We start from the raw sequence: 27,107 nt of genomic DNA, 5'->3' as shown, positions 1-27,107 counted from the left end.
GAGCCAGTCCAATCACTGTGATTCGAAACGTGGTCGAACTGCCATTTTTTGTTGTTAGAATTTACTCAGCCACAAGGGAGAGTGAAATCAGCAACCTAATCAGCAATGATTAAACCCTAGTGCTTTATAGCAGAGTTAACGGTTACTGCCTTTGGACTGAACCTTAGAAAGCAAAATGCTCTTTCTGAGTATAATACATTTTTAGCACTAGGGCTTGTGCAGATTTATAAGAACGAATAACTTGTATTACGTGCAGACCTTACATTTTGCATGACATACTGCTTGTGATGAGTTACCTGTACTAGTAATTTCCTTGAATGTAGATTATAGAAAAAGCTGGTAAAATGAAAGATAATGTTTAAATGTATTTTATGTGTAAGGAAACTCGAGGAGAAGTTAAGGAGAAAACTGCTAGGTGTATTAAGATTTGTTGACGGATGAAGCATTTCTTATTAGGTATGACATGAATCTGTGCCTGTCTGTACTTGCTATCGTGTTAAATATTTTCATGACATTTTCTTCTTTGTTGTTTTCTTTTTGAGAGCAAGACTATGTATGTTGGAGTTATTTGAAAAGGGCGACGAATGTGAAGCTCATTTACTGTTGGGCCTACTGTTGGGCCTAATTAAACGCAGATAAAGGCATTTAGTCATGAAATTCTTCTGCAGTAAAAGTATGTAAGAAACGTCCCATGACCTGCCAAGAATCCAGTTTGTTTGTGGGGTTACTTACTAATATACTGGTAACACAATTCGGTAATGAAATAAAAGTCGTCCTGACATTTGTGTTACATCACATTCCTGCTGCCATGCTGTTATTGCTTTTTGACCTTGTAATATGTCACTTTTTATTGGTGTTGCCTTTTATAGGGCTTCTTTTTCAAGTATACTGCTTGTTGGTTTCCTTCATTACTTCGCGTCCTTTCATCCACGGGGTCATAATGGGCTGATGTTTGTAGCTGCTTAGTATTTGTTGGATTCTAATCATTATCGCACAGTTGTGCTGCGTGTTTGCAGTGGCATTTAGTGGTAGTGATTAAACATGTAATTTGTTGATATTGGTTCTTCTTGCATGTTCTATCTTCTATATTACTGTTAAAACTCCTCTTCATATACACTGTCTTTTCATGTTTTAAAGATTTTATTGTCGTTACTGATTTTATAGGCCCAGCCTGCATTATCTGCGAATTATTAGAATCACATATGAAAGCTAAATAGCATAAACATACTGTTTAAAATTTTTAACTGTTATCTTTGAGCAGTGAGTATATTTTCAAATGTTATAGAATCAAAGGTAAACACATTTACGTCTAATTAGTAGGGAAGCAATTATTAAAATATACCGATTTATAAATATATTGTTTCTACCAAAATAATTTTCAGGTAGTATCAGAGAGCTAATTCAGAACGATATCAAAAAGAGCTTAAAAGTTGCATAGGTATTAATGCTATCGATTTATAAAACCCGACAAAAAGAATGCATGACTGGAATATTATGAAGGCTTATAAAAATTAGAGAAATACATTATTTTCTACAATACTAATTGTAATGTGAAAGGTTTCCAGTTATAATATAAATCTGCTACTGGATAAATTAGGTCTTGATAAATAGGAAGGACAAATTAGGAAGTAAATGTTACATGACGACCATTAATTATAATACATAGCTTAGCTTTAAACTCTATCTTCAAAATGGTCAAAATGCGTTAATATTATTAAATGAATAATGTGATAATGTATTATAATAATCTATAGTTTACACTGATGCAACAAGAAACAGAAGTACTGTGAAAATAAAAGAAACATATATACGCCTTTTGAAAGCGTGAAACAGTTTTATTACCAGGTAAGCAAAGAATATGAAATATATACAGCATTGTTTGATGCAGCTCACATTATGACACTACCTCCTTATAGTCAGATCTGGGACGATTTGGTATTTACAGAATATTCTTATAGTCTGTGAAAACATTACATGGCTTACTAGACAAAAGAACATAATTTTAATATTTAAACTATACGTCAAATTAATAAATAAACTATTGTTAGCCTAGGTTAAATTTAAAAATTGGAAACTTGTGCCTAGGTTACATCTGAAAAATGGTATAATTTTGACACTTTTAAAAGTCACTAATATATAGTATGTTTTACTAGCTATAAGATGTCCAGCACTAATAATTGAACATCTCCCTAACTAAAATTAGATGAAAGTGAAACTCCAGTCCTTAAAAATCGTCAATACCAGAACTGAAAACTCACTCATTTGGAAATTTAGGAGTGAATACGTTGAATTTATAATAAAAATTTTCAGAAACTTGTCCATTACAAAGATAGGATCACTGCAGTATTCGAAAGCATTCCACTTCGAACATTTGTTCTCGAGAGCGGATCAAGACTTGAAGATTCATTCGATGCATGCGATACTGATAATAATGTACACGAGAAACACTGCAATCTTTTAATAAAAAATGTTTGTTATTAAGTGAAATGAATTAGCATATAGCGCAGCATTATTACGCCATATCAAACCTTACTATCACCTTTTTTGGGACCTATTCTACTGTTGGCACTTAATGCTAATTAAAAAAAGGCAGATGCAGTTGAAGAGTAATTCATGATCTAATTCTTCATAGATTAAACAAGCACGAATTAAGCAAACAAAAGAAAAATTTCAAGTCGAATATTTTGTTTTAATTCAAGGTAATATGCAGGTTATTTAAAAAGCTTTAAAGTACGTTAAAAATTAAATAGACTTTTCTTTGTTTTCTAGAGGAACTTTTTTTCTAAAGTAATTTCATTACGCATTTTTTCCTGCTAAAGAAAACGGAGAATCTATTAAAAAAGTATACTAAAATGTAAAAAGCATATTACGTAGTAGATTTGTGAACTAACGACTCTATTAGCCGAAGAATAAACAACAAAGTTGTAAAAAAAGTATCTTTTATTTAAAAAAAAAAAAAAAAACTAATCAGTTACTGTTTAAACAATAACTGGACGGACGAAACTTTAGAAATGGTAATGATTTGAAACTGATTAGAAAAAACATCATTTATTTACTTACTCCAGATTATATGCTTTAAAATGTACTTAATTGAGTGTTCGGAAACTAGATTTAAGTCATGTTTATTAATTCTAATGGGCTCTCATACAAATGGCTAGAGAATATTCTGAACTGGAAAAACTAATTAAAAGTCTTTATAACTTTTTATCAGATTTTTTTAGTTTTGGGCTTTGAACATACAAGTCAAAATTTAATACAAAAAGCAAATAGGTTTTTCTTACAAGATAGTTTTCAAGTAAGAGACCAAAATCATGGACAAAGCAGAAAAACAAATATTGAGATAGAAATACGAAACTTTTATTTACCTCTTTCTTTAAGGGAATTTGAATTCGGACTATCCTAGCATACAAATCAGTTCCTTAAAATCGATAAACTTAAACAAATTTTCTTCTACAGATTTTTCAATTTCATTAACTTTAGCAGTGGAGTTTTCGCTGTTGAGGAGTGTATTTTCTATAAAAAATATTCCTTCAAATACGATCCAGAAGGTTTTCATATAAATTGTTTACAAAACGATATTTCAATCGTTATTCTCCGAAATAACATATTCTTCGAGAAAACAAACCTGAAATGAGATTAGTATATAAACCTGAAATATATTTTGAAATTTATTTCAGGAAACCTAACTTCATCTGAATTTAATATCGCTGAAGAACATTAGATAAAACTCTGCAAAATTTTATCCTCTCTTATTACGTTTTCATCGTAGTTTCAGGCCTATTCTATAGAATGATAAAAAAAATTAATAGTAACACTGCCATTAATCCTTCAGCATCAATTTCTGATCGTGATTCTGAGGCAAATTAACAGGCACTCCTTATGTACGTACTCACATGTTATTCCTATATTTAAAAATAAAAAAAATTTTCATTACTTCTCGTTATGCTTACTTGCTTCTAAGTCAGTATTAACTACATTATCTTTCCAGAGCTGGGTGTAAAGCCCAGTATTCAGGCAAGTAATAGCTCACACATTTAACATAACTATTTTCAAACTAACTAAACCTTCTAACATAACTATTTATTGCAGAGCTTTGTTTGGAGGAGGAATGGAGCTGTTAACTTGCTGTTGTCTGCAGACAAGAAAGCTTGCTTTGAGTCTAGTGCTCAACCATTTCACTAAGGAAGGCACTTACTTTACTGTCTACTGGTCTTCTGTTCGCATTATTAAAAGCAGCAGCTACCATGCCAGTGGGCATTGTTTGAGATTCTGGTTTTGACGTTTGTGATTATCGTATACATGCAGAGTAAAGGAAGAACGTACTATTTATCGACTCGACATGACAATGTTTCCGTTTGTTAGCGGTTTTGGAATATGAATGCCTATTCACGAGAAGGGATGTTATAGGCAAAAATAAGGAGGGTATGCTGTAGCTGCAGGAATGGGCTAACAGAAATGGGTTGCAACTGTTAACATACGGGAAAAGTAGTAGGTTCCCACTCTGCTTTCATTTATGCATTTTTGTTTTATTTGAGGAAAGTGATGTCGCTGCATACTGCAATGCAGATGCCCCATCTACTCTTTGCAGTTTCTATATGGCTTAGGTGGATCGTCGCCGTCAAAGATTTACTTTGGGAACTGAGCCCCTAGACCTCTTTAACTACAGCCAAATATATCACAAACCTTTTTTTTTGCAGTTTTAGACTATCTAGCTGATGATTTCCGATATATTATGGACCGGAAATGAAATTTTTGTTCATTATAGTGTCAAATTCAAAACATTATGAATATTTGTTTCATCTAACCAAAATATTTTATAATGAGAGAAACATTTCATCTGTAATATTACGTAAAAGAAACTGGTATATATATCGCAAGCATATGACTAAAATTAGGCCTTGTTTCTCCTGAAAATGTAATATGACAAAAAACGAACATGAATGGTGCAACATAAGCATATGCTCATGCAATTGGAAGGTAACATATTTAACTGATATTAAAAAAATTCATTTGTTAGCTATTATGCATTCATAAGACAAGCAGGAAATAAAAGGGAACTCATGAATTCGAACAAAAAATAGGCATAAAATTTAATAACTTGAATCATCACAATCTGGTATATATTGTCCATTCCGTTCATTGTTGCCAGATTGTCAATAATCATAACCACTCAGTAAACTAACTGCGTTAGATTTTACATAGAAAACTGACATCAAGAATTTAATTGAGCATAGAATAAATATTAGACGCGTTTACCCCTAATATTGTTTTTAAGGCATTATTGTTTTCACTAAGGAAAGAATTATGGTATTATACATTACTCAGTGCACGACCAGATAAAATTCACCCGAATATTTGAAGCAATGATAGAATGCTTGTGAAAATTACAGATTAAATTCAGAAAATTCTTACTTTTCCGATATAATAGCATGTAAGTAAATATCATTATTACACAAGGACGACTTTTACGATCTGAAAAATAATATTTAAACAGACACTTATTTCATTTGTATATTTTTTTTGGCCTATCCAGCCCTTACACGTGCACTATTTTAAAGTGAAACTATGTCATTAGCATTATTTATATGTGATTTTTTTGAGCTCATAAAATAATCATTGTAACTCTACGCCTTTTACTACAATTCATATAAATATTTGTTAATCAAAACACAGTTTTGCGTAGAGTCTGTTAGTTGCTTAATAAAGTGTATAAATGCAGAGTATTTTAGAAGAACGTAACTAAAAGTTGAAAGACTCACCTTCTTGAGGACTGCGGCACCACCTTTTCCTTCGGATGCAAATAATACAGACTAATACATTGGCCATGACAACTAGGCCGCCAATGACTGCGGCAGCAAAAAGCCATGCTGGCAAGAACTCCACTGACGAGCTATCACTGGATACAGGCCCGGAGATGGTGGAATCCATAACTGGTAGGCCTAGAAATTTACTCGTATTGTTGATTACCTCAAGACAAAAGTTTATCGAACATTTCAAAATAAATTGCACTTCACACAGCCTTTAAATGACCTCCATATTATACCAATGTTTTGTACTTACCTTTCCATTTGGTTAACTGCGCAATTAACCTTATTCATTTAAATAAGAAAATAAAAATACCCTTACTATTGCTACTCCTCACGGTAGGTATGATTTCATTTACGTTTAACTGCAATAGGGAACTTTTTTGTATGAGATATGAATGAAGAGAAGACAGTTTCAAATTATACAGACCTTAAATAGGATATCTACTATGATTTTAAATAAGAGTAGAAGGAAAGGAATTTCGAAAACTGAAGTAAAATTGCTTTAATAACTGAAATATTTTCCATTTCTAAGAAATGATATATTTTTTAGAAGTAGACTTCTTTAGCTTTGTGCAAAAGTTCGTTGGAATGCAAGTAACTGGAGATTATTGTTGAAATCTTCATTTTCGCAATTCTTCATCAGTTTAAGAAGGTAATTTCTCTCGACTTTACAATCTACCTACCGCATAATAAGTAATCATTTATTCAACAAACTCATTTTTATTATAAGCAAATAAAGAGCCAGTAAAATGCATTCAGATTACCGCAGTGCTGGTAGTAGTAAAGTCTTCTGCGGACATAAAACCGATCATGGGTATAGTTAAGCTATAGAGAGTAATTATATTGTTAAGCTATAGAGAGATCAAAGCTATAGAGAGTAATTATATAGTTAAGCTATAGAGAGATCAAAGCTATAGAGAGTGATTATATAATTAAGCTAAAGAGAGATCAAAGGTATAAGAGTAATTAGATTGTATTCCCCAATATTTGTGAGAGATGGTTTACAAGGCTTAGAAGTGGCGAAATTAGACAAATGTTTTTCAGAATTTGAAAGTAATGAATTGGAAAACTTCTTTACGAAGACAAAGCTCAAATAGCATAACAGGACTTTAAAAATAAATATGTAGATTATTTTTTCTTTTACTAGTATAAATCTACTTACAGATTAAAAACGAAATTTTAAGAATCAGACAAACGTTTGCAAGCATTTTGTACATTTTTCAGTAATCAGAATAGACAGAAATTCTAAGAGATGATGAGAAATTTCATAATTTCATTAGAAAATCGTAATGAACTTAACATCGTATGTAAAATGTTTTAGTTTTATTATATATGCAGGAAAAAATTAAAATTTCTCAATAATTATTTTTTTTTTATTCTTTTAATCATTAGAGGTGTTACAAACATACCGAATGATGCCCCTTGTTGCAGCATAGATGAATATTTTGAAGTTTAGAAAGCATGTTGTACTTACCATGGAGCCCGGTAAGGACTTCTATGAAAGGAAAAAGGACGAAAGGAAAGACTGAGAAAGCGGAGAGCTGAATTCATTTGCAATATTTTGAGAACAAAATTAAGCTTAAAAATGACAAATTTGTATTTTTTATGATCAATAATATAACAGAAGAACTCGAGATTTTTATTTTGTGAATTTAATGTATTTCTAGCTGAAATTCAAATTCATAAAATAAAAAGTGTCTTAACATAAAAAATTACGAAGTACAACATTATTATCTGAACAAAAATAAAGCCTTCTAAATGGAAGGTTTATAAAGCTATTTCCTTTGCTATTTAATACTGAAATGAAAACTATTTTTAAACCATGCAATCGCTCAAGTACTGTAAATGAAAAATACATTGTCATTGCAAAGATACTACACTTTAAATTAGATATAGTAGCAAAACGACGATAGAATTATGTTAATCTTCAATTCTATGCCTACCTCTTCAAATTTAATCTTGCTGTCACTTTAAATTACGAAATATTACTACAAAGACATTAAAGAAAGCTTTTATTAAAGCATACTTCAATTTCAGTGACGAACAGAATCAAAGATTTTAAAAATTTATCATTACATTTAGTTCATAAGAACAGGTTCAAAAAGTCGTAGTTTTCAAAACTTTCGTTTCTTACTTTTCGGAAATAAAAACAAGTAACTAAATAGTAACAGATGAATAGATATGTACATATTTTGATTCTAATATAATTTTACATTTTATGCTTATGAAATAAGACACTCAATAAAACATAACATTATACAGTAGAGCAAAATATAAAGCATGTATAAAAGTATGATATATTCAAGAATATTTACAAAAAATCCAGTTATATTTTTTTAGTAATGATACTAAATTCTTATAAGGAAGTGTGAGAAAAAGAAAGAAATATATAATTTGAAGATATTGCAGATCAGTTAAAAAGCATAATGTATCTGAATAAAGAGGGATCAGGAAAGAATCAAATATTGAACGAATTATCAACACAATAAACTGTACAAGATTAGATTTTTAAGAGTAATTTTAAAATAATTTCGTCTTAACAAAATTATTGTGCATAGTGATAAACGTCATCTATGTACAAAGACCTAAATTAAAGCTTTTAATCTAGCATATTTCTATTTTAATAGTCCAAGTGACTAACAGGAATACATTTTGGAAATACTTATCTTTTTACTTAAAGCGACGTAGGAAAAAGAATGAGAAATCTTAGCTTTCAAATCTTTTATTCTATAGTTTTCAAAATTGAAAACATATGTCTAAATAACAACAGAGAAATGCATATATATATATATATATATTCTAATATAATGTTGCATTTTATTCTTATATAGTGAGGCATTGAACAAATACATAGCATTCTGCAGTTCAGAAAAATATAAACTATGTATAAAAGCATGATTTAATTTCAGTCACATTTGCAAAGAATCCAAGTATAGTTAGCAATAACCTAAAAAGTGTTAAAATGAGAAAACAAGAGAAATAAAAATTCTGAACAGCTAAAAACGCTTATAAAAAAGAGAGCTCTGAAATGAATCGCGTCTTAATGATCGCGTATTATAAATTATCAACACAGTAAACAGTATAGAATCATATTTTTAAGAATAGTTTAAAAATAATTTTGTGTTAATAACATTGATAGAGATTTTGATATTTTGCCAATTCTGAGTTAACATTCTTATATGAAAAGTAAAGATAATTCAAAATCACTTTGTGTTTCACAGATTAAATACAAAAATAGTAAACTAAAATCACTTTAATTTTGATACGTCAAATGAAAAAAAAAATATTATTACACAAACAAACGCGGCAGATTTTTAGTTTATATTATTCAAAATACGTCAATGACTCTAAAGTTATTTTTGACATACTCTGGCATTAAATAACAGGATTAGGGATTGAAATTACTTTTTCTTATGTACAAGAATCGTGAACTTATATTAAAGGTCAAAACGCTAATTTACACATAGTAGGAAACAGAGGTAATTATAACGACTTAAAGAATAGATATAGCTCTTATAAGGATTTTAAGTTTAAAGTATATTATATTAGAAAAGAGGATTTTATAATCCTTTACTTCTTTTCAGTTTCAACTCTCTAATTGAAGAAATCATATCCTGACTTGATGGTGGATTAATTTGTTGAAGATTTAGAATATCAAGGAGCTCACAAGACATTTTAGTTTTTCATAAGAACGATAGGTAGAAATTTGTCTCTCAGATTATTATAGAGGTTAAATATACTGTTGTATTAAATAATAATTTAATTTTTATTACAACGTAATGAAATAATTTCTTTAGTTTTAGTTAAAAGAGAAAGGAAACGTTATCAGAGTTCATTCTCTTTGGAATATTTTCTTGAACTCATTTTAATACCGTTAAAAGAAAACATATCACAAAAATCGAAATTTTAATAAGATCATTAAAATAATTTCACGTTAATTTTATGAAGAATAAAATGAGACTTTTAGCTGCCTAAAAATCTAAGATGTTTTATTATTAAGAAATCAAAGAAAAATATCAACATAAGCTCAGGTTTCCTCTTTCTTCCCCCCCTTTTGGCTCAGAAATTTTTAATCAAAATATATATTTATCAGACGACTATAAAACTTCATGTTGACTTTTAACATACTTGCGTTCAAAGGATACTCTAGTATTTGAAGATAATCATTAATTCTTTATGGTCGAATTTAAGTTGGAAAATGTGTTAATTTACATAAGTTAGACACAAAAATTAATACATACGAAATCTGTACTTTAGAATATGAATTTCCTGAATTTTATCAGAATATTTAGTTAATTATCAGTAAGAAACACTTGATATTACTTGACACTTCGCCATAAGATAACCTCTAAATGTGAATTAATTTTATAAGCTTAATGTAATATTCACAAAGCAAACTTGTTGTAAAGAATTTATCTACATTTATTTTACGTAGGGTAATCGCTTTTCTTAACCATTTGCCAATACAGTTGCTTTTAGACTTTTGCCAATCATACAGCCGCAAATAACTTATGATGTAGAACACAGACGAAGAGTTAAGTTACCGAACAACATTAAGATGCTGAATTTCACTTGACGACCAAGATGAAAACAAAACAATTTCTTTTTTAAAATTTATGTATTTCCTGATTGATTCAAATAATTTAAAATTGCTATCAAAATGTCTCATTTAGAACAGCTTACTTCGTACATCTGTAAAGAACATTTTCGTATTAAGGAAATGAGCAAATAAAATTTCGTACTATGGTGATCAGACACGTAAACTGCCTCATTTAGGCTTACTTAGTAAATCTGTTTAGAACATTTTCGAACTGAAACAAAGAGCTGAGTAATGCGGTACTATTAGGACATAAAAGCAAAATGTTACCTCATTAGAATATCTCACTCAGTGACTATATATAAAACAATTTTGCTTCGGAGCAATAGTATTGGCTGATCGTCAATAATTTCATTGTGGGAAACACGTAAATCAATAATTAAGGCAAGGAAACGAACCAAGGAAAGCACCTGGTGACAAAAATATATGTAGAATTAAAATGGGCCACCGAACAAATCATTTTGAAGTTGAAAAAAATAATAACTAATTGAAAATAACAAAATTAAGAGGATTATTATCTGCTAGGGTTCCACATCAAATTTCTTCCCCCTTCTCGAGAAAGCTCCTTTTCAGTTTTCCTAAAAGCTATCTTTATTAGTTTTCGTCATTTAAAACATAAATGATTTTAACATTTTGATATAAATTTAGTAAATTCCGATATTTATGAAAAATTAACTACGAGACTAATTTCTATTATTTTTCTCTTCATCAAAAGCACCATTTATGCTATGCAGGATACTTTTCGCTTCTGACATTTTTAATTTCAGTTTTTTTTTAGATTTCACATTTTATTCAATAATTAAACATAGAAGTGACAGAGTTTTATTCTCAAAGAAAAATACTTCGACTTCTTATTAAAAATAATCGGAGCACAACAGAGTAATAAATTAATGCTTTTGTTTTGTACGAATAAGTTTTCTTTCAAATTCATTAATGCTTTTTTTCTAACTTGCTTTTTTGCTTTTTTGCTATTGTCAATGCTTAGTAAAGGATTTTCTTTACATCTTGTGAATGTACTTTTTATAATATTTAAGAAAATTGTCAAATAATTATTTTTCTTTTTTTGAGTAATTCATTTTCAAAAGTTATTCTACGTGTGGCTGTAAGAAGCGAAAGCACTATTTTTCAAGGAAATGAATGTGCCATCTTATAATGTTTTTTGTAAGACAAGGAAGGAAACAGTTACTTACTTTTGTCTTTCTTTGCTAAACGGAAAAATTTCTAAGTAGCCAATGAACATATCTATGCTTCATTGCTTTAGCTTTTTTATTTTACGGCTGGTGCAATAAGTACTTTTAGCAACAATATAATAAAAAAAGTCATTCTTTTCAGTGGATCTTCGTAATAAGGTTAAGAGCAAGGAAAACATAGCTTAAACAAAAGACCTAACTCAAAGGTAGGTTAGGTATTTAAATATGGCAAAGCACACGAGGGCATCTTTCCTAAGAGGATGGATACACTCAATGGAGATCTTTCCTAAGAGGATGGATACACTCAATGGAGATCTTTCCAGTGTAAACCGACTAGTATTTATGTAACACTTAGCCAGCCCGTATACTGGCTCGACTTTACTTTATACACGAAAACAACTATACAGCCAGCCTATATTCCTGAGCTCAGACCTAGGTCGAACTGCAAGTACTCAGAGGATATAACCACTTGGCCACTAGTGAAGTAAACCTAACCTCAAAAACTGGTTTCATTTTCTTAGAAATATCGTCAGAACGGGATTCAAAACAAAATCCTACTGCAATGATCAACAAAAACAAAACAGTCCAAGAAGCAAGATGGTACATATCGGAACGAAACATTATGAAACACCAAAATAATTTAAAATTTAATGCAAACACACTTTTAAGCCTAAAAATACATGTTGAACTTGTTTTACATTTGTTGCTTGCTGCTGATGGTGACAAAGTGTTTCTGTTATCGAGACTGTTACTGATCACAGTGTTCTTCATCAGTTGGGCTAAATGTTTAAAACCTTTCAAAACATTCTTTCGTATGATTTTATCACTAAGCTGTAGCATTCAGTATGTGTTTGTTATTACATAATTCTCATTGATATTGCTTAGAAGAATATAGCCGACCAATGAGCCGAGTGGATCAGACATCTAAACAATGATCAAATCATATTACTGGCGAGCCAACCTGTGTGGATAATTTCGTAGCTTTTCTCATGTATGACTTGAATACAAGCCAGTTTCTTTCAAAAATTCTCCCACGAAGGTATCTCTTCCTTAGCTATCCTTCAAGCATGTGCCTTTCCATAATCAATTAAATGAGAAAGAGGAGCGCATATTACTTTACTATGCGAAACTAAAGCAATTAATATCGAAGTTGAAATTTCGAAAATAATTATAGTGTTATTTGCATACATTATGAGATCTATGAACTATTTTGAGGGTTGACCTTAAAACCTCTCTTTAAAATAGGAAATGCTTTATCCAAACAAGTTGAGAAAGCCATAATTTTGCTCCTGAATTTACTATACATTTTTCCTTTTTTCCTATGTAAATAAGTGAAATAATTTGAAAATTTACATGTCATATTACCAATTATACTTCTTAGAATTTTTTTAGGCATTGTATCATTTTATGATTTATTTGACTAAAGTTTTGCATTCAGTCACATTAAAAATTTTTGTGTTTATAAGTAGTTCTTTGAAATTTCATTTCATTTTATTACTATTATCATTATTTTAACTCTTTATTTATTAACTCTTTATATATTATTTTCAAGTGAGAGTTATTTAAATAACTCTCACTTGAAAATAATACTTCCTTAAAATATTCCGTGTATGTGATTTATATATAACAGCCAGTTTTACAGTGCTTTTTTTGGGTTAATAGTGATTTTCCACACCAAATGTCTTTCTCCACATAACGCAGAAATTCTTCGGCCGTTAATTTCAAAATTTATTTTCATCGTTTCTGTTTTGACACACTTAGAAATTACACCAAAAGCCATTAACCTGCTAATTTATAGCACCTATTTTTTTTTTTTTAACGGTATGCTTTATTGATGAGGATCAGCAATCAGCTTCTGTAGACAGCTTACACAAGGTCTCCAGTCCCACAGGTTATGGAACATAATGAAAAATTTTAGTTCTGTGTTTTAAAATGCTTACTTTAAAATAATTATAGCCCTTAAATTATCCTTTGATGTTTAATAAGCTTCTTTTTCTTGTTGAGACATTAGGTTATTTAGAAGCAGGAGACGAAAAATGAGCAACGCCTTCGCCGGGACTCAAACCACGGGCCTCTCGAATACGCGCCGAGCGTTCTGGCCACTATGAAGGCATGCTAAGAATGCGGGAGAAATACCTTATATACTCCCCCTTTTAAAGAGCGACTGGGGATTAAGGGACCCAATCGCCAAATCCTGGTGGTAGAAAATCCACTACTTTTCGGGCGCCACTGTAGAAACATTAGTGCTACAGTGTCTCAATCTTAGCAGGAGATTTGAAAGAGGAGCAACGGCTTCGCCGAGGCTGGAACCACTGGAATACGCGCCGAGCGTGCTGACCACTACACTACAAAGGCATGCTAAGAAGGCGGGAAAAATACCTGGCAGTTTATCTTTCTCAAAAGCTAAATGTTTCTCATGCTCTCAAATGCAGTTTTTTAGTCTGAATTTTGTTTTTTTGAAGTTAAAATAATGGTATTAGCATTACGCAAATTTACAGGTTTTTTGCTTTATTTTGTATTCAGTTGCAAATTAGTAATTACTTTTTACGTTATGAACTACCAGTATTCAGACGTCTTTAACTGTTCAAAAACTGACGAGCTTTATGCAGATATTTGTTTTTATTAATATTTTTGTAGAGAGTGGGAAATTTTCCTAATTGTAAGTGTAGGGACTGGGGGACCGTATAAATAGTTAGATGTCACTTTTTATAACATTGCTTTTCTTAAAATTAAATGGGTCAAAACATGAATATTTGCGTCTATTAAAACATTTTTTTTTAATTAGAAATTTATGGCTCTGCCCAACGGCTGCGAAAATAAAGGCCGAGTATTCCGTAACGCAAACAGGAAAATCCACCCTTGCTATTGCTTACATGTTTCGATGAAATCATTCTCTTTACGCTTGGGAATGCCTTGTCGTAATGACGTTTAGGCAAGATCCCTAGTGTAGTGGGACTCGACCTGTACATCCTATGGTGAAATTCTGCTGTGCCGCCTAAGTTTACCTGTACCTGTCCTATGGTGTTTTTTCGCTGAATGATAATTGACTGGTGGAAACTTTCATTTCATTTCTTTGAACAATAATACCAGATGAAAACATTTACATGTAGCTTTCTGCAGATGACCTTATCCAAAGATGCGGTTAGCATGAAAAGCAATCTAAAATTCTCATACGATATAAATAGCTGGTTCATGAATTTAGTACAAGAACAAAAACACACTAGACTGCATAACAGTATCGACCCTAGAGCGATTGTCTGTTTGTAAATATTATTACTGTCCTTGTAATTATTTTTATTTCATATGCATCAGCACTTAATATATATGATTACTATTTCATTTCATCAGTTCCTTCGATAATAACAGAAAATAAATTGAAGGTGTTATATTTAATTTCAATGTTATTAATTTTAACATTTAGCCTTTAATTATTAAAAAATTAATTGCTTTCTGTGATATAATTAATATTTGACAATGACCGATGGAAATAGTGTTCACTTTTATCAAGTTTTGTTGCGTAGATAATGAAATAAAGGGATTTACTAAAAAATAAATGATATTATGATATATGACTGAGAAGGAATGAAACTGGGCAAAACACTAACATTCCAAAATTTTTAGGTTTCTAAGGTTAATACAGCAGTTATTACAAGATTCAGTCAAACAGAATTTAACCATACCAATAGCTTATTATTTGGATCTTCTTAAACAGAAAATATAACTAGATTTTATTATATGCCTTAATTTCTTAAGTAAAATGCAATGTACTGTTAAGCATTGGCTTTTATGGTAATTTCTCCTCCCCATGAAAAGTCGACAGATCATTTATAACTTAGTAAAAACATTTTGTTTGGCTATCTTAATGGGTTACAAGTACTGTTTTATTCAGAAATAATAAGGGGAACATTTTAAAAAAAATTAGAAATTTAATGAGAAAAAATAAAACATTATACGGCCGATATTAAAATTTTTATAGTAGGTAGATGCTTTAATGATGGCTAAATATACCATAACTTTTGCAATAATGGATAAATATATCGCGACTATTCAAATACGTAGATGTATATACGTGTGTGGTATGCGTAGATGTATATGCTATTGTAATGGATATATTTCAAAATATGCAAAAACGCGACATTCTAATTATTGAAACAGGTATCCAGATAACCAGGAAGTGACATTTCTGACTTACCGCAATACGATAATACATGAAAAAGAGTGAGAGGAGATTAGTGTAAACTGACAGAACAGTACCGAAAAATATGCTAGTCCTGGAAAAATAGTCTATATTACATATACATTTGTATAAGAAAAGAAACTTTCCTCTCCAGTAAACATTATTTTTATGTAAAGATACAAAACATATCACACGCTAAAAATGGGCAATAGATTAAACAATTCAAACAAACGTATCCCTGTTTCTGTTTCCTAAATCTAGAGTAGACTGTCTACCTTCAAAATCACATTTTACCTTTTTAGACTGACAACAAATATTGTGAAAAGAATGTATACTATATTAATTTCCACCTTTCATGTTAATTGCGAAATCTAATTTGTCTCACGTTTTCAGACTTTTGCACCTGCAGAGAATATGGATATATAATAAGCATGAAATAATGAAATAATAATGACAGTACTTTTAATATGAAAATGTTTTAAATTCTTAAGAATTCATTTATTCATAATCTTCACACTCAACCCTAATGCACAGTAAAGGAATCGGCGTACTAGAAGAAATTATAATTAACATCTAAAATAAAAACGAAGCAATAAAAACTTCATCATTTATATTAAATTCAACACGCAGCAGTGCCGTAAAAATGTAATTTCATGGTAGCACATATAAGTCGCACTGCATTAATAATAATAATCTCTTCTGTACTGTTGTTAAAATGTAAACAAACGGTATGAAGGCATTCCCAATCATAGAGGAAATGATAATGCAACGCACATCATATATTTCTCTTTTCTTGTGGGGCGATACAGGATACTTATAGTATACGTCCGGGTAAAGACTTTCGTGAAATCGATGTAGCTCTATATATACATAATTTCATCAATCTTTAATGTCATATCATTTTGTCTGCACTTGATCTTTGATTCTATCTCATTCTTTTATTCTCTTCCATTGAGTCATCATATAGAGTATCACTTCGAATTTAAGCTGCACTCTTTATCAAACTTTTTAGGATATAAAATTTGGATGCGGCTTAAGTTCAAATCTAGAATTTTAACATCACATTTCTGCCTATATCACACGATTTTGGAAAGATATTTCCAGGAATTTATGGAAAAAGATTTTTTCAAAATCATTATTAATCATTTAAATGGCACTAAGGGTAATGTATTCTGGTTGGTGCAGCAATGAAGATAAGAATTCAAGTTCCGAAAGTGATACCATATCTGAAAAAGATTCTCAATAAATTTGGGATGCATATCATTTTTAAATACCTCTTATAAAATCAATATTAATTTTTATAATTTTTAATATTTTTTTAGCTTTCCAATTTTGAAATCTTCCTGAGCTTAAATTAAATTAAGTCGGTTATTTTTTATTATCTTTTCTTATTTTTTTCAGTTTTCCTAATTTCAATACTCTAAATTATATATATGAATATAAATTATATAATTAAATTATATAATTATATATCTTATGACGTAGTTGCTTACATATTAAGGAGATAGAGGAAGATTTGTGAGGCATTTAGAGGAAGAATCAGGGCACAATATACAGGGCACACACATATCAGGGTACGTTATTCTTCGCAATTATTGTAGACATTATTAGATGCCCATTCTTAATTTATTTAATTTACAGTTATAGACAAGTATGTATGAACATAACAATGCATCACAAAGAAGCTGCTGTTAAGGAGAGTTGTAGCGAGAACGAAGCCGTTGATTAGGATATCCTTTTAAGAAGAGGGGTTCCAAGAATATTAATTTGATTGGTTTTAAAATTAAGCAAAAGAATATTAATAAAGAGTTAGAGCTTGTCCATTTTGCTGTTGTGTAATCACGGGCTGAATGTAAATATTATGCGACAAATTTTACTTATGAATGACTTACTTTAGAAAAATAAATTATAAGCACATTACTATTTTTAGAAGAGGAAAGGAGGGAAATTATCAAATTGAAAAGAAGCCTTTAGGGGACTTCACGGATTAAAGTTGAGACATTTCTTGTATATTTAAATAGATTTAAATGTTACTTTACATAAACAGATACGCATATAGTAGTATTTCATTCACCCAGACTGACGAAGACCAAAACATCCTTGCATAATCAAAAAGAAATTCAAAACGAAGTAGGATTATCTTTTCTAAGTGGGCCAAATACCTGTTTGCTTTTATGCGAGTAATGGGGTTTTACTTTTTAGTTTACCTCGTTTCATTTCAAAAAAGACCATGTAATTAAAAAGAATAAAATATTTATATTTCCTGTAAGCAAAATGCAAAACATACTTATTTCAGCAAAAATAACTGACGAAAATATTTTTTTATGTCTAAGTACATATCCTATTTATATTTAAAATAAAATAAAGCAATGAAGTTATTATTTTTTACTGTAGTAGATCCTACAACGAAACATGTAATCTTATTTTCTTTAGATAGTAAGGAGAATAGACGTAACAGCATCATAAGGTTTGGCCTGTTTTAAGAAATACCCCTTGTTACAGCTAAACAATGAGTAAAAAACGCAGAGTAAGCAAAGAAAAGTTTATTAACATTTAGTAATTGCTTTTTCTGTTAATATTTATTAATTGCATTTCTACCAAATGATATGCGGTACCATGTTATATATCTATAATCGAAAAATAATTACATGATAATGAATTAAATGACATTAATATATATGACATGTTGCTTCTCTTTTTGTATTACTTAAATGAAAATGAAAATGAAAATAAATGTTAATAAATTAAGAGCAAACTTAATTTTAAATAGAGTCGAAACAACAAGAAGTGTTCCGGATAGCTGAATACAACGTAAAAGGAGTTATACGTAAAATAAGATCTAATAAAATAACTTTTCAAATGGGTATCGTCTTTAATCGCGAATCTGAAGGATACACCTTTTGACGATATAAGCTTGAATCAGCTGAGATCATCCATCAAAAGGTAGTGTAAATGCGTACTATCAATTTTAAATAGAGAAAGCGTATAGAAGAAGATAATGGAAAATCAAAAAATAATATTTGATATTTTCTAATATGGGCCAATATATAACGATATTCATCTCTAAAGAGGAAAGAATACTCATTCTGAGCTGTTTTCGAAACTACTTTCTTATCAGTGCATACATAAATCAAGAACGTACATAAAATTATTTAGTTATTTTCAGATTACAAGAAATAACTCATGTATTTAAATTACAGCTTCAGGCGAACTACTTTTAAATAATTTGTTTGACGAAAAACTAATACAATAATGGGAATCTAAAACAAATTAAAAACTTTTTGGTAACTGTACAGTGGTACTGTGGGCATTCTGAATATGCAACTCAAATAAAACTATTAGTAAAACAATATGTTTGTGCAAGAGATGGAAGTTCGCAAATAAGAAAATGCCAAAATAACTACCTTGACGTTGCCCCCCCCCACTCATAATAATTATACTAGCTTCTGCCTAAAAGGTATGGAAACAGGAAATGGAAAGAAGTGGCGAAAATATTAAAGCTAATTGTATTTAACTCATAAATAATTAAATACTTTATTTCAAGTAGGAACATATTAACATATTTTCTCGCTATTGCTGGTTTTCTGCGGGACAAGTATTATTATGCTTTTCATGAACTTATTTTAAACTGAATTCAATCACATGTTCTGTGAGACATATTACGTTTCTACTATGAAACTCAACTTGAGAGGCTTTTTAAATCATATTTTAAACAGATATTAGCATCATTTGCATTTATTGAGAAAATATAATATAATTTAACAATTCTAATTTATTTATTTGTATAAATATAAGCATTATAAAAACATATACGTATGTTTATATTGGCAGCGATATAAAGATATCGATAACGAAGTATATAATATTTAATGGTAAACTATCATAACTCATTATTTTGAAGGAGAGGCTGGTATTTGAGGAACATAATAATAGCTTCTCCTGGAATTCATTTTTTTCCCGTCTGCTGAATTCCTTTTTATGCACACAGAAGTGAGTTTAGCATCCAGTGGATACATGATAGTTACAGCAAAGAATTTGACTAATGTCATGTTGTAAGGATCTTAAGTTTTACTAACGTTTATTTTATTTTAAATCTTTACTATCACTTCTTATTTTCTACTTCCGGCCAGAATTATAAGCGTTAATGTTTTTATGCAAAGTTTGTCTGGCGAACGCCAAGTATTTAAGTTGTGGCTTTTTGCCAAGCGAGAGAGAGGAAGCAGTTAGTCGAAGCAGGCCGCTTACCTTAGAAGTTTAACTCAGTTGCTGGTTGCCGTCCAGGCCAGAGGTTTTAATCCTCTTGATAATTTTTAAACGTATTGTAGTGTTCACAGTTCTCTGTACTACATACGGCTTCCTGTTAATATAAGGCCAATCTTCCACGTTTATTATTTTAAAGTTAAATTAGAGTTTAGTTCTATTTTTATAATCTTACGTTTAGACCACAAGTGGTGGGTCATTGTATTCCGAAGTACGGAAATTATTGTAAATAGAGAAAAATAAAGGGTTTTGTATACCCTTCTTGTGTATCCTGTCTACTTCCCACAGTTTTGAACATAGCTTTAGTAAGCTCTCTGTTCCGAGTCAGGTCCTTGCATGTTCCCGAAGAAGGTTAGACGGAAGTTTGAACCTGATAATGTTAGGGAATGATACCTTCGTATAGGAATATATAGAAAAATTCCGCACATTTATGCAACGCACAAGGACAGCATATATAGAATCAGCTCAATCCAGTGCTACAATCGTGCATAAGAAGCAATTATTTATGTTTTCTTCTTTTCATGCTTTCATGTTCTTTGCTTTGCTTTCCTTTTTTGACATCAAGTACTGACGGATCAGTTCAATCTGCGATTAAAGTTCATTAAAATTTGTTTACTCTAGTTTATCTATCATAACGTAGGTAGTCTTCCGACGAAAGTATAAATAGTAATCACGGAGTCCTTTCCTCTGTGTAAAAAATGAAAGCTATAAAAGTTTTCTGTTTCATTAGATTTATTTGTTTATAGTTTAATATGAGAAAAATAATAAAATAAACTTATCCTTAGAATTTTAGTACATTTTCCCTTCGTTTTAAAGCCGCAGTAAAAGTATTCGGACAAAATTTAGAAGGAAAAGTGATTCTAGGAAAATATCTGACATTTTTAAAATCGTTTTATAGAATCAAGATGAAATCTTTTGTAAGTTGTTCAATACAAATGTGTGACTTTGTAGGGAGTTGACCTTCTCCCTTTTATCAAATAACTGAACTGTCTTCTATAGAGCAAAGACCTTGGAAAGATGACAAATGGCGTTATCTCATGTTGTCATCTTCACCCTAAGATAATTGGAAGAAGACAAAACGGCGGCGCTTGGGTACTTGGCTGAAAGCTGATGTCCATTTTATGTTGAATTTACTGGCTGTTTCGCGTTTCAAGATTCCGCTAATTTTCCCAGCTATTAGGTTTTTTAACTTTGTTCTAAGAAGGTTAGCAGATAATTATAACAGAGGGCTACCACATTATTAATTAATCTTATTAATACGTGTTAATGTTCAAAAAATATTGCGTTATAGATATGTATTTAAATGTCATACAGATTTGTCACTTCTGGTGCAAACTGAATAGAATATAAATCATTCTAACATAGTTCCAATATTTTTAAAAGTTATAAATCATTCCAATATCTTCACAGCTTTCAGAGTGTCTCAGTAATTTTAATATAGTGATAGATTTTTATAAACTGTTAATAATTCTAATACATTTAAAGTTTTATTAAGCAATTTAGTACATTTAATTTTAAGCCTATAATATGAGGGCAGAACTTTTCTAATAGAATATCCTTTATAATAAATATTTCTGGATTAATTTTACTTTTATAATATACCACCTATTATAATAAATATTTCTGACTTAATACCAGAAATAAAGGGTGCGCCCATAAAGTAACAAGACAGAATCTTATAGACTAGAAAAAATTACTAACCTTCAAATAAATTTATCGCCTTCAAAATAATTGGCCCACCAACGGTGGATTAGTTAGGTCGCTGAACACTGTTAGTTCGGGGTTCGAATGCCGGCGAACGAGCTCGCTGCATGGCATTTTCGTGGTGTTCCCCATGTGTAACGTGTACACGAATCGGTTTCTCTTAGAAAGCCCTCCACCAAGGCTACCCTCCTGTTAGGCAGAGAGCCCTCGAGTGCTTTACCACAATCAATCAAAAAGTAAATCAACCCAAACCTTCAAAATAATCGCCAGAAGAGTCTATAGAATTTTCTTAACGTTTCTTCGGGTCATCGAAACTCTGTTTATAGGCGTTGAAACTAACTGTTCGTAAAATACGCATAACATTTGAAGCTGAAGGATGCCCTATGTCTTTGGTTTATATTCAACGCTTTCGCGCGCACATTTAAACAGGTTGTACTATTCATACACTTGGGTTCTTGATAACTATGCATCACTGTATACTATTCGAATCATCTCTAACTCTTCGGTTGCAGACGTGCCTAATTTGTAACAAAACTTAACGTTACAACGTTATTTCATCTCGAAACAAATTCTTTTGTACAATGTCTCCTTAGTAAATGAAAATTACTTCGATGTTTTGATATGCAAATGACAAAATAACCACTTTAAACTCCCTTTGTGAAGAGTTGAGAGTGCACCTTTTTCTAAATATACATTTATTCTTTCGCGTTTTTAGTTTATAGAATTTGACTTGCTTTGGTAACATAAATTAGTAGAGCTAATTATCGCTTGGTCTGAAGTTAGCTACAGAGACATGATAAGGTTAAAATAACCTTTTTATTAAATTAGAATTTAAATATAAAATGCACGTCTCGTACTTACATAAGCGGCCAGCACTTGTGGAGATGTAACTTAAAGTAACACTCTAATTCAAAAATTAGATGAAACCCACACAATCTAATTTAAACTAAGTTGGCTCAGAACTTCTCACCGGCGTAACAATTTAAATGACGGTATCTATAACGCAAGTCGAATAATTTAAATCTTATCTGAGCTGGAGAAACCTATAACGTGGTATATATCTGACTATATCTGAGCTATAACGTGACTATATATATATAATATATAACGTGGCTATAACGTGGCTATATAACGTGGCTATAACGTGGCTATATAACGTGGCTATATATCCGAGCTATAACGTGGCTATATAAAGAGCTATATAACGTAGCTATATCTGATCTAGTAACGTGGCCTCAAGAGGCAGAAATGTGTTCTGTATTATATTTTTGTGATTCAACTTTTTTTAGAAATTTGTTCCGTTTCTTTATAAACCCACCTTGTATTTTTCAAATGGTCTTTAGTTATTAATACTAAATTTACATTATAGATTTCTCTCCTGTGCTTACTCAGTTTCGAAACACAGACGCAGTAAAAACTGACTCCTAAAAGTAGAAAGGAAACAATTAATTATCTTATACGGTCTTTTTCTAATTAAGGTTTTTATTAATTAAATTAACTTATTTGGACTAAAGAGTTAGATTAATGTACTGAGCATATTTGGTTGTATATTCCATCATGGATGAACAGCATTTATGAAACAAGGCTATGAGAAACATGAACTAACAGGCAAGGGGAAAAACATCAAGTTTTTATGTAAATCAACACATAATTAATGATACTAATGAACAGTAGAGATTAATTTAAAGCAATTGAAATAGCAAAAGCAATTGAAATAGCGAAGAACAAAATAATATACGTAAAGAGAATACATAATACGTAGTGTAGGAAAACAGATAACAAACAGTGCAGCGATAATAGAATAAAATGAAAATAGGTTAAAATTATGCTTTTTTCCAGAAAATAAAAAAAACTTCTGCGCATTAACTACAAATAAATAAACACATAGAGTCTATAGGCTACCAAGAAAATGAATTCGAGTTCGAATCCCAGACGTATGTACATGTAGTTCTTTGTGATCCCCTGTCAAGCATAATGATAGAAGAAGGAGGAAATCAAGATTTTGGATTCAGTCACTATTAGATTTCTCAGCCAAAAGGGGGATGGAGCTGGGCAGGCAGTTTCACTACTTATATAATGCAATGGAATCTGCCGCACTGGACCCACTTCTGATAAACTATGGACAATGCAATGGAATCTGCCGCACTGAACCGAACACATCTGACAAACACTTAAAATTGATTTTTGTTAAATTTTTATTACTTTATTAGCATTAAAATTGATTTTTATGAACGGTTAAATAAAAGTCTTACATCGCCATAAAGTCATGACTTTTAATTGAAGCTTTTAGTATTGCTATAATGTGAAGAGGACCGTGCTTAAAAAAAGAGGAAAGACAATGAACGACTTGCATTGCGAAAAATAAAATTAAGGATATTTTTAAATGTACTAAAGAAGATAGAATTACCGAAAAGTTGTTCATATCCGACTCAAAAATGTAATAAAAGTTTTAAAGTAACATAAGTTTTCAGATGCGAAATACATCGAACTGATTTTTTAATTTGGTTTTAAAGCAATTTCGGAATATAAGTGCGTTGTCCAAACATATTTTGTTTTTACTTGTTTAAAGCATATGAACTCAGTAAATAATCCATAAAAGCTAAGCATGTACATATAATGCAAAATAAAATTTAAAAAAATGATTTATTTATTTATTTATTTACTATTTAAAATATTTCATTTTTCATTTGTTTATATTTTATTTTGCATTATTACCACCACTTGTTGCTGCTATCAGCGCGCAGCTGGATTAAGTTTTGAACAGCCTTTTTACTTTGCAATTAATCAACTTTTTAAATTCTAAAATTTTAAAATTTTCATTTATTTTAAATTTTATTTTGCAGTATTACCAACGCACGTTGTTGCTATCGGCGCGCAAATGGATTAGGTTTTGAACCGCTTCTTACTCCATATTTATTCATTTATATATAGAGAGATATATGCATACATCTATGTATAAATAAGTATAAAATAAGAAAATAAAATTGCTAACTGAGTTAGCAATAGCTCTCTAATAAATTACTAATTCAATTAGCAATAGCTCTTTAAATTTCTTCTTTAGATTTTTACATGCTCCCTTCCTAGCATCTGCAATGCATCAAAATTTCTCTCGACTACTTTATTTCTAGATCAATCCATACATATGACTTAATAACGCTGATGACGTAACTAATTCGGAATCTAAACCGAAACTTTGATGTAACTAATTCGGAACCTGAACTCAAAATTTCGAGAGCTGAAACCTTTCTCTTGGTGAGCTGTCATATTGGATAACTGCACACTTTGCTTCTATGTTTATTCTAGCTAAGATGCTGCCTGATGCTGTTCTTCCAAACACAACAACATCGAAAATGAAACTGTTCTGAACCAGGCAGGATTAGTGTGCTACGCGAACTGCGCCAATTGAAATAAAGATGATGTCAAAGATTTTGTATCGGTGATAACGTATTAACATTTGAAAGTTGAGCAGCAATTAAACTATATGATTCAAGATACCATCAAGTTAGGATATTTGGGCAAATGTTGGCTGCCAAATTTTGTCTGAGTAAAAATGTTGTAAAACAAGAAAAGGTATTCTATATAATTTGTTAAAATTAAATTTTTTTAATCTCTCGTTTACTTAACTTTCACTATTGGTTCAAATAATTTGTAATTTCCTCTATTTCATAAAGACATAGTAGAACTACGTTGTTTTCTGTGCATTCAGTTTTATAAATGTTATCTCTTTATCCTAATTTAACCCACACATGAAGACAACCGAATGTTATTTCCAGTTAAAAAATGATGAAAAGCATTTAATTTGCCTGAATTCTGACTCAGGAGATCCTGTTTTTTTCTGAACTATTCTTAATCACTGGATAATGAGCCGTAAGCATTTTATCTTTTATACCAGTAAGCTGTTGTTAGACACTTATTACGCAATTAAGAAAAAAGGAAAGTCTGGACTCATTACACGAAGCGTATTAGCAATTAGTCGAAAGAGGTTTCGATTACTGAAGGCAAATATGACACTCAGGTTTATGAAACAACTCTAGCACAAACATGAAAGTTTAGAAGATTATGGTAATTAATAGCATAGTAGAAAAGTGCTTAGCTAAAGCGACTGCGGAATAATTTATCGAGTATGAGAATTAAAGATTTTCTTTTGATTCAAATTTTGAAGTTAATTATATTTCGATTGTTGTACAAAAATAAATTTTCGCAGTTATATTTCTCTGAAGAAGGAGTAAAGTTATAAGCAAATAAGAAATAATGGGGATGATAATTTGATTAATGCAAAGCATACGATGACTGTCTGTCTAAGGGGAAGAATGTCTTCATAGAGAATTTTTTAAGGAAAACAATAAAAACTCGCGACATAGTCAGGTCTTTCGCAGGAATTTAACCTTGGTTTCACGTACCAGTATTCAGCTATTTTACTTACTCAAACATGGTGGCAAAGTAACAAAATCATGTAAAGCAGAATATACGAAACAAATTTATTAACTTTAATTTCTAATTTTAAGACATAGAACAATGTAAAAAGTTTTAAATAAATAACAGACAAAATGGCAGCGTCACGTACAAAGCAAGGAAAATGAACATTTATATTATATAAAGAATGCATCTAAACGTTTTCGTTATTCTCTTTGTCTGTATGGTCTTATCTTTATCTATATTCAGATACATTGTGTAAAAATATTTGCTAATTGTAAAATTATTATAATAAGTTGTAAGGATTATGTTAATTTTATTAACAGTTAAATTTTACGTTAAAGTTCCTTTCCTGTCAAATTCTTAACTTCAACTTGCTATTTCCGGCTAGAACGTAGTTTTGGAATCATTCTGAATACTTAATGAGGAGGAGCGGTATTTAAACCGCGAAGTCTACTTGCAGAGTTAGAGAGAATCGGAGTTTCTGATTTGCGCGCGTTTGCCTTTTGGCTACTCTCTCTCTCAAAGCTGGTATTACGCTCGGCCGCATTCAAACCCTTGATAAGCTTCGTAGTCAAATTGAGTTAAGGGGCCAACTCGATTAGAATCTTGATAGCTTCGGCTATATTTCTTTAGATAATTTTAGTTTTAGTTTAATTTTTAGTCTCTTAAGTTCAAGCCCAAGTATTGACTTTGATTGTACACTCCAAGACGGAATTTTGTTATATCTTATTGGAATAAAAAAAGGATTAGTTACCCTTCCACCTTGTTGTTTCTTGTTACACGAACATGAGCGATTATTCGCTAACTAGCTCTTAAGATTCATCACTTTCTACAGTAACTGAGAAATACACTAGTGAGAATCTTACAAAGTTAAAGAAATATCAAAACTACTAAAATTTTTGGCGATTCCCTGCTGCAGGTTCCGCGACCCCCAAGGGGGTTGCGACCCACAGTTT

At 30.7% G+C, this 27,107-nt stretch overlaps 1 protein-coding gene across 3 annotated transcripts in view; it reads right to left on the bottom strand.

Annotated features, from left to right (window-relative positions):
* LOC118186316 (adhesion molecule nephrin-like) overlaps positions 1–27,107 on the bottom strand; it is a 1,043,604-nt gene that overhangs the window by 67,615 nt on the left and 948,882 nt on the right. For 2 of the 3 annotated variants that reach the window (XM_085809008.1, XM_085809010.1), the window contains one exon: positions 5,760–5,939. The exons of the other annotated variant lie outside the window; for it this stretch is intronic. In XM_085809008.1, the coding sequence (XP_085665134.1) occupies positions 5,760–5,939 (180 nt within the window). The remainder of the gene's footprint in view (positions 1–5,759; positions 5,940–27,107) is intronic. 3 annotated transcript variants of the gene reach the window in all.

The sequence above is a fragment of the Stegodyphus dumicola genome, chromosome X2, assembly GCF_044657685.1.
Source record: "Stegodyphus dumicola isolate Sdum_Otavi_A_Nest chromosome X2, ASM4465768v1".
In the NCBI taxonomy this organism is placed as follows: domain Eukaryota; kingdom Metazoa; phylum Arthropoda; class Arachnida; order Araneae; family Eresidae; genus Stegodyphus; species Stegodyphus dumicola.
This window is presented reverse-complemented; position numbering and strand designations above follow the sequence as displayed.